Raw genomic sequence first — 14,220 nt, 5'->3', positions numbered from 1 at the left:
TATTGAAGACTTGTGGAGCTAATTAGAGAGGGAGGTAGGTAAAGAGGACATTTTGAATGAGTACTTGGAAGAAGTGACAGAAGAATTCTCCCATGGATACTGATGCAGTGTCTCCTAAGGAGGTGTGGACAGGTACGAAAGGCAGTCCCTTGAAGGTGGATACAGGATGGACAACGTTGCTCCTCACCTCTCCAACCTCCCTATTCTGCTCATTGTCCCCCTAGGAGTTACATCGCTTTTATTTACATCAGGCTTCTCCACTGAAGTTTGCACCTGATTGTTAGAGCTTCTCTGCAGGAATTCTTACCTGCTTTGCTTCAAGAACTGGATGCAAACAGGCACAGAGGGGGATTTTGATTGGAGGAAACACAACAACAAAAACAACAACAACAACAACAAACACCTAACTAGAAAACACAATAGAACTTATTGAACAACAAAACACACCTCTCAGCTGTGTGGTTGGTTTCAGCAACTTCCAGTGAGGTCTGATACAGCAAAGTGACTAACTAACACTTAGAGAGCTAATCCTTAACCTACATAGCAATTGCCTAGCTCAGAGTTTTGTGTAACTAATTGAATGAGAAACAGGAGCTCACTGATGACTTCACAGGCCTTGCAAAGATAAAAAACCCAGCTGCATCCTTGGGTGAAAAAGATAACGAGAAACTTGGACACAGGAGAGGAGATAAGCCAGTTCTAACCAGCTCATCAGTTTGAGCACCCGCCAATTAAGCACACCAGGCCAGAGGTAAAAAGGACACAGGGAGGAATGTGAGTAGCCTTCATCCAAAGACCCCCGCCCACGACCACCAGGTGGCACTGTGCAGGCACAACCAGGCGCAGCTAAAGATGGAGACTATGGAAATTATTTCTTGTAACTCATTGTAATAAGAACCACCTTCTCAGGGACAGGTTATGAATATATATAGGTGTTCCTAGAATTTTCATGAATATGTAATACTTTGCAGCATTTAACCAGATTCGTGGCTGCTGGAGAGTGCCACATCTTGGAGGAATTATCCCGATGTCCGCCCAGCACAAACGGAATAAACATACCGTCTTTATAACCTCACAGTTTGCAAAGTGATTTCCGCATGTCAGGTCCATGGCCACAGTTGAAGAGTTGTGTACAGCTAGTATGAGAGAGCCTGCTCCAAGAAAATTCAGCTTTATCTCCTGAAGCTCAAAGCAGGGTGAGAGGTGAGCAAGCTCTGAGAGATCAAAGAGTAAGAGAAGGAAAGTGGAAAATAACGGAAAGTGCAAACGTCCAGAGAAGCTTCTGAAGAGCTGAGTTCAAACATAGTGACTTGAAGACTTGAAGAAGAACAGGTAGAAAAACCTGGAAGATCAGGCAGACGAATACACAGAGTCAGAGTTCTGGTAATGTAAGCCCAGGAAAAGGTCAATATTTCTTCTCCCATGATTAATCCACATTCAGGTTTTTTTTTTTTGTTTTTTTTTTTTTTTTTTTTTTCCAGTTATTGAGAGCATTTCACGTGTTTCCAGGCAGAGCACCATGGTCTGACTATAAGCACCCACTGAAAAGCTCAACAGGCCCCAGTGTATGTGAGGAATTTGCCTGGGACTGGCAGTTATCAGAGAAGACTGACAGAGCCACGTCACTTCCATCATTTACATCTGGTCTTCAAGACTTGCATGCTTTATTAGATAAGTGTAGTTAAAGAGGAAGGCACGTAAAGAGCACATCATAGAATAATTCTCAAATAGGTATTGACTCAGAGTGTCTCCTAAGGAGATGCGCCAGGAAGAGTTGTCTCCCTGAGCTCCATCACTGGATGGACAACCTTGCTTCTCACGTCCCCATCCCCAGCATGTCTGTATGTCTGGCTGTGTTAGTCAAAAATATACATCCATTGGGTTTAGATCCCCCACAGACCATATCTTAGGTTTACAATCTAACCAGAAGTTGACCCTGGATTTCTTCATCTTCTCAGTTATCCCAGAAACTGACAAATGCACATACACAAATGTGTCTAGGATAGGCTGTTATTGAGATTGAAGATCATAGGATCACAAAATATCTTGAGTTAGAAGGGACCCATAAGGATCATAGAGTCCAACTCTCTACTCCTCACAGGACCACCTAAACTGAAACCATAAGACAAAGAGCATTGCCCAAATGCTCCTTGATCTCTGAACGGTTTGGCGCCATGACCACATCCCTGGGAATCCTGTTCCGGTGACTGACCACCCTCCCAAGTTCTTCACATTCCAATCTGAACTTCCCCTGATGTACATTTATTCTATTTCCTCTCGTCACCAGAGCAAGGAGATCAGTCCCCCACCTCCGCTGCCCCCCTTGAGGAAGGTGCAACCTGCAATGAAGTCCCAGCCCAGCCTCAGCCATGTCCCATGCAAGGTCTTCAGACAGCCCTCCTCTGGGCAAGAAGAGAGGCCAGGCAGGGCTGGCTGTTCCCTAACGCAGGCACTCAGTCCCACAGGAGGACAGAGATGGCCAGAGCTTTGGGCATTCATCCCACAGCCCCACCCTGAACATCACAGCAGCTGCTGGGGGTACAGATGGGTCTCAGCCTCTCCCACAGTCCCAGGGCTGGAGGCTGGACATGGCACAAAGACATGGAGACCAGTACAAATAACTCCAGGATCCCCCCCACCACAGACTGCCTGTATCCCTCAGTGCCAGCCCCTCTCCCCAGGCCAGAACAAGAGTCCTGGTCCGACAACAGAGCAGCCTGACCCAAATGAGTTTCTGCAGAAAGAGGTTTCTCTTTCTCCTGGATTCCTCCCTGCAGGCACAGAAATGCTCCCTTGCTCTTCTCCAGGGACATCCCTTTCCCCAGCTGAGGGTGTCCAGCCTGGCCTGGCCGGCTGGTCCTGGTTCCCCCCCTGTGACCCACAGGGCCCTGAGCTGGCCATGCTGCTCTGCAGAGCGAGGGGCTGTGGTGCCCTGGGGCCATGGGGTGACTACATTGGTCACGCTGGTCAGGGTGGGAAGCAGACCCAGCTGGAGGAAGATCACTGCTGCTGAGCCCCTTTCCATTTTCCCAGCTGGGTCAGTAGCCAAGGACTGGGCAGGACCATGGGGTGTCTGTAATGGCACAAAGGGCAGGGGAGGGCTGTCCTAGATCCAGCTGCTAGATCCTAGATACTGCTGATCAGAGGTAACAGGTCTGAGCCTCCTGTCCCACTGCCCTCCTGCGATACCTGCGCTGTGCAGTCGGAGAAGTCACAGCGCAAACTGTTGCCATTCACAATAGATCTCCCTCCAACCCTTACAGAGTAGCACTATTAAATACCAGCCAGGCAGGCTAGAAGCAGAGTCTTGTGGTTTGTTTTTTTTTTTAACTGGTTGGAAACAAGTGCTGAGGTACTAACAGGCTGACTCCTTTTCTTACCTTCGCTGTGAGAGTGGTTCCAAAGAATGTTTATCGATATGATGATAGGTGCTCCATATATATAAATATACATATATGAATATAAAACTCTGTGAGCTTACCCAGACGGTGTCCGGAAACACTTTCTAGTCTTACGTCCCTTCACCTGCTCTGTCCTCAGAGCCTCTCCTTGCATTGCTGAGCTCTTGTTATCCTGTGGGCTCCTCAGATTCACCTTTTCTTCTGGGAGACTCCACCATGGATGGTCACTCATTCTATGAGTATTGCTTTGGTTTAACCCAGCAGGCAACTAAATATCACACAAAGCCCTTTTCTCACACCCCCCACCTCAATGGGATGGGGGAGGGAATCAGTAAAAAAAAAAGTAAACATATTGAGTTAAGATAAAAATGGTTTAATCAGACAGAAATGGAAAGCAAAAACAATAATAATAGCAATAATAATAATAATAATAATAATAATGGTGATAATAATAATAATAATAATAGGAGATATAAACCAAGTCATCCTTCCAATCCCTAACATTCTGTGATTCTGTGATTCATGCACAATGCAATTGCTTATCACCCATCAAATGACACCCAGCCAGATCCCAAGCAGCGGTCCCCCAGTTAACTTCTCTCTAGTTTATATACCAAGCATGACACCATATGGTGTGGAATATCCCCTTTGGCCAGATTGGACCAGTTGTCCTGACTGTACCCCCTTCAAGCTTCTTGTGCATCTCCAATCTCCTTGCTGCACCTCCAACCTCCAAGTCCTTGACTTGGTATAAACACAGCTTAGCAACAACCAAAACATCCCTGTGTTATCAACATTCTTCTTATATGAAATCCAACACCCAGCACCCTACCAGCTGTTAGGAAGAAAATTAACTCTGTCCCAGCCGATACCAGGACAGTGTCCACCCCTTATTTTAAGACATCTGTGTCGTGTGCAGGTCCCACACTCTCCAATACATTCCAGTTAATCACCAGCACTTTTCCTACCTCTGGATACACACACAGATCTCATTCCCTCTGTCTATGAGCCGCATCTCGAAAATGTCTGTTGAATTAATTTAGCCTATGACTGCAGACTCATTACAGTCTTTCAGGACAGGAGAGATGGTATCTGCTGTTGGACTGTTGTATCCTGTGTCCGGAGCTCGTAGTTGGTGTATCTGCCACGGCCAGGGACAGTGTGTGAGCCTGGGTGGGCAGTGAGTGGCACCTCAGGGAGATCTCCTGACAGCTCCTGGCAGCTCCGCTCCTCTCCAGGATGCATCTGCCACTGCTGGTGTGACAGCGACACGCAGATCAGTCACAGACGTGTCCCTGTCTTTCTGGACATGTGCGATCAAGAAGGGAGCTTTTTGTCTGGGCCTTGGTCTCGAACACGTCCTTCTGGGACTCTGAACTTCTTCTCCTCTGTCCATTGAGAACCCTAAACAGTAACAGCTTTTTGAGGGAGGAGGTCTGTAAGTGTATTCCTGACACCACCTTTGGAAGTAGTGTCCAACAAACAAAACAAAAGCAAATGAAAACAGAAAAGCACAAAAGCACAAAGGAAAAAGAAAGATACAGGTGAACAGAAGCTAGTGCTGGGATTTCCTAAGCTGCCCTGGGAGTCCTATGAGGATGATGGGCATCTTATTGCTGAAATAGTGAATACTCAAATAGTTTCCACAGGACACCCTTGAGCTCTTGGTTCCTCATGCTGTAGATGAGGGGATTCACTGCTGGAGGCACCACCGAGTACAGAACTGACACCATGAGGTCCAGCAATGGGGAGGAAATGGAGGGTGGCTTCAGGCAGGCAAAGACAGCAGTGCTGAGAAAAAGAGAGACCACAACCAGGTGAGGGAGGCATGTGGAAAAGGCTTTGTGCCGACCCTGCTCAGAGGGGATCCTCAGTACGGCCCTGAAGATCTGCACATAAGACACCACAATGAAAACAAAACACCCGAATGCTACTAAGAGACTAAGCACAAGAAACCTAGCAGCCCTGAGATAGGAGTGTGAACAGGAGAGCTTGAGGATCTGGGGAACTTCACAGAAGAACTGTCTCACAGTATTACCATGGCAAAATGGTAGTGAAAATGTATTGGCAGTGTGCAGCAGAGAATGAAGAAACCCAGTGCCCCAGGCAGCTGCTGCCATGTGGACACAAGCTCTGCTGCCCAGGAGGGTCCCATAGTGCAGGCGTTTGCAGATGGCAACGTAGCGGTCGTAGGACATGATGGTGAGGAGAGAATATTCTGCTGTGATCAAGAAGATTAAAAAAAAGAGCTGGGCAGCACATCCGGAGTAGGAAATGGCCTTGGTGTGCCAGAGGGAATTGGCCATGGCTTTGGGGAGAATGGTGGAGATACAGCCCAGGTCGAGGAGGGAGAGGTTGAGCAGGAAGAAATACATGGGGGTGTGGAGGTGCTGGTCACAGGCTATGGTGGTGATGATGAGGCCGTTGCCCAGCAGGGCAGCCAGGTAGATGCCCAGGAAGAGCCAGAAGTGCAAGAGCTGCAGCTCCCGCGTGTCTGTGAACGCCAGGAGGAGGAACTGGGTGATGGAGCTGCTGTTGGACATTTGTTGTTTCTTGTCATAGAGGCACCGATCTAATAAAGAAAGATAATGTAAAATGAGGGAACATTCTCTGAGCGAAGCCACCCCACTTTTCATAGTAATCACCCCAATTAAAACACATTTCCTTTCTCTGGTTTGTTGCGGTTGAGTATTCTGTGAGTTATCAGGACCTCTGCCCATGTGCTGTCAAGCAGCCAGGTTTCGTCTCTGCAGTAGGGATGTGGAAGCTGCTTTGTGACAGCTCCAGCGTTCACAGGGTATGTCAGATGTAATCCAGCTTTAATGGAAAAGTTCAGTAACTGCATTCATAACTGTCAAGAGCATGTGCTGCAGAGGGGAGGCTTAGCATATCTTTATAATAATATTGTTTGTGGTTTTTATTTTCCACTTTCACAACTGGTGAAGGGAGAAAGTCTTCATTTTCATGGCTGAAAACATGAAGTCTTGTGACAGGACAGGGAACAGGGCTCAGCTTCCTGTGACTTAGTGCAGAATCAGGAGAGAAGCAGTGTCTTTCAGTTTTTTAAACTCATCTCTTGAGAGCTTTTGCTTGTGTTGCCTTGAAGATGACTTCACACTTAAATTACTCTCTGAAAAAGCCCAAACAGCTGGACGCACATAGTAGTGAGGGAGTACTCTTTGAAAGGGGCAGATCTACAAACTCTTCCCTGCCCCAGTCTAGAGGCGGAGATGTGATGGAGAGAGCAGGACATGACGCCTCCCAGAGAGAAGCAAAGGACTTTGAGAGAAGTGCGGACCCCAAGGAAAGGCTCAGCACCCCTGGGGTCCTACAGCAGAGCTGGGCCTTTCTGGGGGCAGCTCGTGAGCCCAGCAGGACAGGCAGAGCAGAGTCAGGGCTGCTGAAGATGGGATGTGCTAAAGGGAGACTTGGATCATTGCCCAGCAGACATCTACAGAGAAAATATCTGCAAACATCTACAGAGAAGTCTCTTTCCTGTCAATGTCACAGATGCCATCCCACCCGCTGTGTGCTCAGCTCTGCCCTGCAGACCCCTCCCAGCAGCCAGCACTGCCCAGGGGCAGCTCTGTGTGGGCAGAGTTTGATGGGAACATCATGAAACTGGAAAAGTGATCCTGGTGCTGTCTGTAAGCCACAGTGTGTTGTTTCTGCTATTCCCAGTTCTTTTCACCTCTAAGAGAGAGAGATGTAGCATTTCCCCACAGTGTCTGCCATGAGGAGCTCCGTGGCACACAGTCCTGGGAGTGCAGGGTCCCTGCTCTGAAAGGCAGTCCTGGCTTCACATCACTTCAAAGTTGCTCGACAAGAGCCCCCTCCTTACAGATCCCACAAGCTGTGGCTGTGTCTTAGCTTTAGGAGATGCTTCCAGGAACTATACCTGCATTGCCCGCCACTCAGAGACTTACTGTATCAAGGACTGTAAGGATTTCTCCTCCAGTGATGTCTTGGACATCGTCCCAAACCTGACCACCTTTAATCTCTCTCTGCCTTGCTCATCTGAGATCCCCAGGCAGAGCCCTCAGCCCTGCTGCGTGTGCAGAGGAGCTGCTCCTGGGCAGAGCTGTCTCTCTGCAGCGCTGCCGCTCCCATGAGCTCCCTGTGTCCCAGGAGCCCAGCCCAGCTCAGCAGCACAGGAGCAGCATGAGACATTTTAATGACCCCTCTGGTGGGTTTGGTGCTGAGTTCATGAATCTCAGACAGTGACAGCAATTTGAAGAAATTTCTCAGGAAGTCAAAGTCACATGCAAACTCAGAAGTTTCTTGTTGTGTTAATGGATCCCACTGAGCGACACTACTGACAAAACTTGTGTGCTTTTTAGGAGAGAAAACTGCAAGCAGTGAGGACAGGTCAAGAAAAGCAAGAGAAAGGTGGTTCTGATGTTGAGTAACCCGAATGTGTTACTTAAGATGAAGAACCAAACCCTGACACCATTAACCAAAGGCTCAAGCCGTGATCTCCAACCCCTGTGAAGGCAGATCCTGCTCCTCACACATTGGTCAGGGCTCTTCCTGGGGCAGTGGGATGTGGGACTGTGCAATGCCAAGAGCAGGACTACAGTACCATCTCTCCCAGGCTTATGGGCTGTGATGAGGAGGCCATGAAGTCCTGGTGCTATAATGGTGTCTCCTCATAGGCATCAGCTGCTCAGAGAACAGCCACAGCCCAGGATGCAAAGGCCTTGGCTGTGTTGAGGGCTTTCAGCCTCACCAGTGCCCCCAGCTTTCTCCACCCCAGGATGTGCTACAGTGTTGACATCCACCCCGTTTACCAACCTTGGTCTTACCTGAGCATCTTTCCAGCCTTACTGACATCTCTCCATCCTCACAGACTGTTCACTGAAAGACAAAGCTTTGGGTCTTTCGGGGCAGCGGGGTGTGGGCGGCAGAGAATTGCACTTACAGTGATATTCATTTTGCCTCATGTCCAACCCCAACCCTCCCAGCTGTACTTTGTGGCATTTTTTCTTTCTCATACTGTTTCCCAATTTTGGGAAAACTTCCACTACCTCTAAAACCACCTTTCAAGCACTCTCAGGCTATTCCTACACTGCCCTGAGCCTCTGTGCCACTGGGCAAAAGGGTCAAAGAAGTCCACGTCTACACAGAACATCTGCTCAAGGGCCCAAATTCCTTCACCCCTCCTCTCTGCACGCTGTATCATATGTATCCTATCCTTGGAATTCTTCCCAGCACGTTGCCCAGCATGCCAAAGCCTGCTTCCTCAAGTCCTGCTCTTGGCATTGTTATCCTCCCTCAGGATCCTGCACTCTACTGTCTCATCCCTAACTGTTGCATCTCTGACCAGTGTGGGAACAGCAGGTTGTGTCGTTTCAGAAAAAATGCCTTGGGATAGGTTATACAGAAGTATGTTTTTATGAGTGTAAGGAGTGATAGTGCAGGTCAGTGAGAATGATATCTTGGGCCAGAAAACTACACCCACATGTATGATGTGTGATTGTTGGGCCTGTGACTGTGAATGAGTGGGTCAGAATGCTACCCACAAGATATGCATGGGAACATGACTAAAAACAGTTACAATATTGAGTGTGGTGTGTTTAGAATAACAATTATTGAAAAAAAAACATCCTGTGTATCCTCTTAGTTGAAGCCCATATTTGTTAACCTATAAATTGAGAATTGTTAATAAAAGTCGTCTCAGCTCTGCTTAGCTCTGCTCTCGCTGCTAACAAGAACTTTGTGCGTGTGTGTCTCTATCTGCATCTGCATGAATTGCTCCTCATCACTGCAGACTAGTTCTTTCTTTTATGGAAGCGTGAAGTCCCACAGGGCACCTCACTTCACCTCACTGTGTCTTCTTTTTTCTTTTCTGTTCCCATCAGAGACTACGTTTGTGGGCAGCGAGGGAACTTGCTAAAACTCCAGTGTGAATTGGAGTCCAATGGACAGTGACCTGTGGATCAGCTCACACTGGAGGGACATCAACTGAAGAGATCCTTGCCTTTGTATAAGCCCATGTCAGAACATGCACAACTTGTAGGGACTGTGAGGAGTCACTCACACCAGAGCAGGTACAGCTCTGAAGGGCTGTGGCCTCTGGAAGTACACAGACTGAAGTCAAAACAGCCACAATATTCCTTTTCTTTCACAGGCTGAACAGCCCCAGGTCTGTCAACTTCTCTTCATCATGCAGATACCCTTTGTGGCCCTTCACTGGACTCCTTCCAGTTGCTCCATATCTCTCTTGTACTGGGGAGTCCGGAATTGGACACAGTACTGCAGATGTGGCATGTCTGTGGTACAGACCCCTCTCACTAACACACTGGGGATCCCCAGTAACTGGCCTCAGACTCACAGACCATCCAGGAGCTCGTCCTTGTTTCTTACTCTTCCCAGGTGCCTTTGCCCTAGAGACATTCATGTCCTGCAGTCTCTTTCAACCACACACACAGAAACATGTCTCCCAGTCAACATGCAGACCTCACAACCTTTCCAGCAGCTGCAGGGACACTCCTGGTCCCTCTGTAGCCAGCTCCTCTCATGGTGTCCCCATCAGAGACCTCACACAGCCTTTGCTTCCAGGTCACTAGACCTACATGCCAACTAGTCTGGCTTAAACCTCACCACTGGTGACACATCTAATATCTCAAAGCCTCCTTGATCTTCAGTGACTTCCTTATTCTGTTTTCTTTCAATTCTTCAAACCTTTGTCTTTTTCATAATCTTCCCAGATTCTTTCTGTTACACACACACTGCTTACGCACCCTCTCAATAGACACAACATGAATGAAAATAAAAATTCTCCCGCTACCTCTATCTGCCAAGGAACTAACTGTAACCACAACCCTGACTGTACTCCAGGCTGTTGTATCATTGGGATACCAAAACTGCTTTGTGACAGAAAGGATCACCTCTCTCCAGGTCATTAAATGCTGTGTTCATGTCTTATTTAAGTCTGAACAGCTTCTTTATTTTGGAAATTTTGACCAGCTTTTTGAATACCACCTACTTTTGCAATGGTTTTGCTGCTTGAAGATATTGCATCTTCATAGTTTGTAAAGATGACCACTCTTGCTCTTTTTCTTTCTTTTTACCCCCACTTGGAGACTATGATTTCAGGGCTCCTGTTTCTCACTTTTTCAGGGCAGCCTACAATAACAATCTTTGTTTTCACACCTCATATTTCTTCCACTTCAATATTCAGTTTCTCCCATTTTTGCTAACACTTTTGGCACTTTCTTCTCTGTCTGCATTTACTTTTTGACAGTCACTCATCTCATCTGCATCAGCTATAACCTGCCCTTGAAGGATTACTCATTCTATTGAAGAAGGGGTCAGTATCCAGCAGAACACAGGGAAGTCTCTTTTTTCCCCCAGTCAACTCTTACATTTACTACATTGAAAATTTTATGAATTATTCTATTTTAGTAAATTCAAGAATTACGAAATGCTGCCAGTTCTTTTAACTTTTTTTCGAATCCCTTTTATCCGTGTCTTACTGTTCATTTCAACTTCCATAGAAATAGAATAGTTAGATTTGGAAGGGACCTTCAAAGGTCATCTAGTCCCACCCCTGCCATGTACAGGGGCATCTTTACCCTGATCAGGTTGCTCAGAGCCCTGTCCAGCCTGGCCTGGCATGCCTCCAGGGATGGGGCATCCCCTACCTTTCTGGGCAACCTGGGCCAGTGTTTCAGCACCCTCAGCGTAAAAAACGTCTTCCTCATATCTGACCTGAATCTCCCCTCTTTTAGCTTAAACTCATCACATCTTGTCCTGTCATAACACCCCCTTCTAAACTGTCTGTCCACATCTTTCTTATAGGCTCCTTTTAAGTATGGAAAGGCCCCAATGATGTTTCCCTGGAGGCTTCCCAAAGCTGAACAACCCCAACTCTCTCAGCCTGTCCTCCCGTTCATGGCGTCCTCTGGATTCACTCCATTGTCGCAGTCGAGACAGAGAAACGACATAGGCCAAGTTATTCCAGGATGAAAGTAGTAGATGCCACTTATTGCTACAAGTGCATTTTTATACAGTTTTACCAATTCACGTGTCTCTTCACTATTGGTTACAAGTTACAGCAGTAACGTCTCATTGGCTAATTTTGCTATCATCGATGTTACTCTTCTACTCCCTTCTCCCTCATGGGTACATCCTTCACATCACACAGATCCCTCTTGGCTGCCAGAGACACTGTTGGCTCATGTTCAACTTGTCATCAACCAGAACCCCCAGATCCCTCTCCACAGAACTGCTCTCCAGCATCTCATACCCCAGTCTGTCTGAACAGCCAGGGTTGCCGTGTCCCAGGTGCAAAATCCGGCACTTGCTCTTGTTGAACTTCATGTGGTTGGTGATTGCCCAGTTCTCCAGTTTGTTCACTTTCCCCTGCAGGTCCTCTCTACCCTCCAGAGTGTTGACAGCTCTGCCCAATTTTGTGTCATCAGCAAAGTGACTAAGCAATCTCTCAAGTCCTAAGTCATTTATAAAGACATTGCAGAGCGTTGGCCCTAAGATGGATCCCTGCAGAACCCCACCAGTGACTGGTCGCCAGTCTGACATAATCCCATTCACTGGAACCCTTTGAGTTCAGCCCATCAGCCAATTGCTCACCCACTGCACTGTGTTTACCCAGCTGTGTGCTGGCCATCTTGTTCAGGAGAATACTGGGAGAGACACTACCAAAGACTTTACTGAAAAAAAGAAAGATCAACCAGCCTGGTAACCTTGTTGTAGAATGAATTCAGTTCAGGCAAGACTTTCCCCTCATGAACCCTTGCTGGCTGGGCTAAATGATTGCATTGTTGTTCAGATCGCACAGAATCACACACACAGAATCACACAGAATCGACTGGGTTGGAAAAGACCTCAGAGATCATCAAGTCCAACCCTTGGTCCAACTTCAGTCCATTGACTACATCATGGCACTAAGTACCATGTCCAATCTCAGTTTAAAAATCTCCAGGGCCGGTGAGTCCAGCACCTCCCTGGGCAGCCATTCCAATGCCTGACCACTCTCTCTGCAAAGAATTGCTTTCTCATCTCCAGTCTCAATTTCCGCTGGCAGAGTTGAAGCCCATGCCCCCTTGTCCTATTGCTGACTGCCTGGGGGAAGAGACCAATCCCCACCTGGTTATAACTTCCCTTCAGGGAGTTCTAGAGAGTGCTGAGCTCACCTCTAAGCCTCCTCTTCTCCAGACTGAACAACCCCAGCTCCCTCAGCCTCTCCCCATAGGTCTTGTGTTCAAGTCCCTTCAGCAATCTTGTTGCTATTCTCTGGACCCGTTCCAGCACTTCAATCTCTTTCCTGACCTGAGGGGCCCAGAACTGAATACAGTGTTCCAGGTGTGGCCTCACCAATGCAGAGTACAGGGGAAGGATCACTGCCCTTGTCCTGCTGACCACGCTAGTTTTGATACAGGACAGGATACCACTGGCCTTCTTGGCCACCTGGGCACACTGTTGGCCAGGTGTCCAAGAAGATGTTTTTCAATAACAAGATGTTTTTCAATAACTTCCTCCATGATCTTCTCCATGATTTTGCCAGGAACAGAACTGAGGCTGACAGGCCTGTAGTTTCCAGAGTCATCCCTGTCGCATTTCATGGAGATTGGGACATTTGCCAGCTTCCAGTCATCCAGGACCTCTCAAGATTCCCAAGAACATTGCAAAATCATGGAGAGAGGCCTCCCACTGACATCAGCCAGCTCTTTAAGCACCCTTGAATGAATCCCATTAGGTCCTATCAACCGGTAGGGTTCTAGCTGGAGTAGCAAATCCCATACATGTTCCAGATTGATTTGGAGTATATAATTCTCGGAGCCATGGTTTTATAGCCCAGGATTATGGGGGCCCCCGAATCCATCACTGGTTTTGAAGACTGAGGCGAAGCAAGCATTGTCTATGTCCCTGTTAAATAAGGTGACCATGCTCATCAATTAACGGGTCAATGTTATTTCTAATTTGCCTTTTGCAATTAATAAATTTTTAAAAAACTTTTTTATTGTCCTTCACAGTACCGATCACCTTCATTTCTAACTGAGCTTTGGCAGTGCAAATTTCTTTCCATGATGGCAAGCAGTATCTCTGTAGTCCTCCCATGTTGCTTGACCTTGCTTTCACTGACCATGTAATTTCTTTTTTTGCCATATTTCAAGAAGAAGATACCTGTTCAACCAAGCTGCTTTTTTTTTTTACCTCACCTGCTAGATTTTTGACATTTTGTAATGGCCTGGTCGTGTGCTCTTAATAGGGGTTGTCCTGGTTTTGTTAAAAACAAGACCAGTTTCTCTTTTAGTTGATTTTTCTTTCAGCTACGTTCCTCTTAGTAACTGCACTATTCTAAAGTTGGATACATGTTTTGATAGACATAGCAATGGAATGCAAGGTCACTGATAAGGATGCATGTCCTGTAAGTGAGAGGGGCAATGAGGAGCGAACTGAACAGATGACTAAAACTGACCAACTAACTATTCCATTCTATCCACGTTGTACACCATATAAAATGGGAGATCATGACAGTCTCATTTGCCCTGCAATCAAACCTTGACAGCGGTACTTAAAAAACGACCAACACTGTCCTTTTTTTCTACCTGCAAACAGGAAGATACACCCAGACAGTTCCCTGCAAACAGGCAGGTTTCTGTAGGGCCAGGGTGAGGGGACAGAGCTTGGATGGCGTCTGTGAGCGCTGACAGGGAAAAGACATGGGATGGGCAAACACCTCACAGAAGGAAAATCTCCCAGCAAAAGGGACATGATCTGGAGAGTATAGGAAACAAAAACGAGAAATGTGGGAAGGAGAATTCAGAAAATTCCTTATGATCCCCCGCAGTGCAGA

At 47.2% G+C, this 14,220-nt stretch overlaps 1 protein-coding gene across 1 annotated transcript; it reads right to left on the bottom strand.

Moving 5' to 3' along the window:
• Window positions 1-5,011: 5,011 nt before the first annotated feature.
• Window positions 5,012-5,944, bottom strand: LOC136110660 (olfactory receptor 14A16-like). Its single transcript, XM_065854235.1, has one exon. The coding sequence runs from the start codon at window positions 5,942-5,944 to the stop codon at window positions 5,012-5,014; it is 933 nt and encodes a 310-aa protein (XP_065710307.1).
• Between the last annotated feature and the right edge of the window lie 8,276 nt (window positions 5,945-14,220).

Source organism: Patagioenas fasciata, chromosome 21 (genome assembly GCF_037038585.1).
Source record: "Patagioenas fasciata isolate bPatFas1 chromosome 21, bPatFas1.hap1, whole genome shotgun sequence".
In the NCBI taxonomy this organism is placed as follows: Eukaryota; Metazoa; Chordata; class Aves; order Columbiformes; family Columbidae; genus Patagioenas; species Patagioenas fasciata.
Note: the sequence above shows the minus strand (reverse complement) of the source record. Positions and strands in the feature narration are given on the sequence as shown.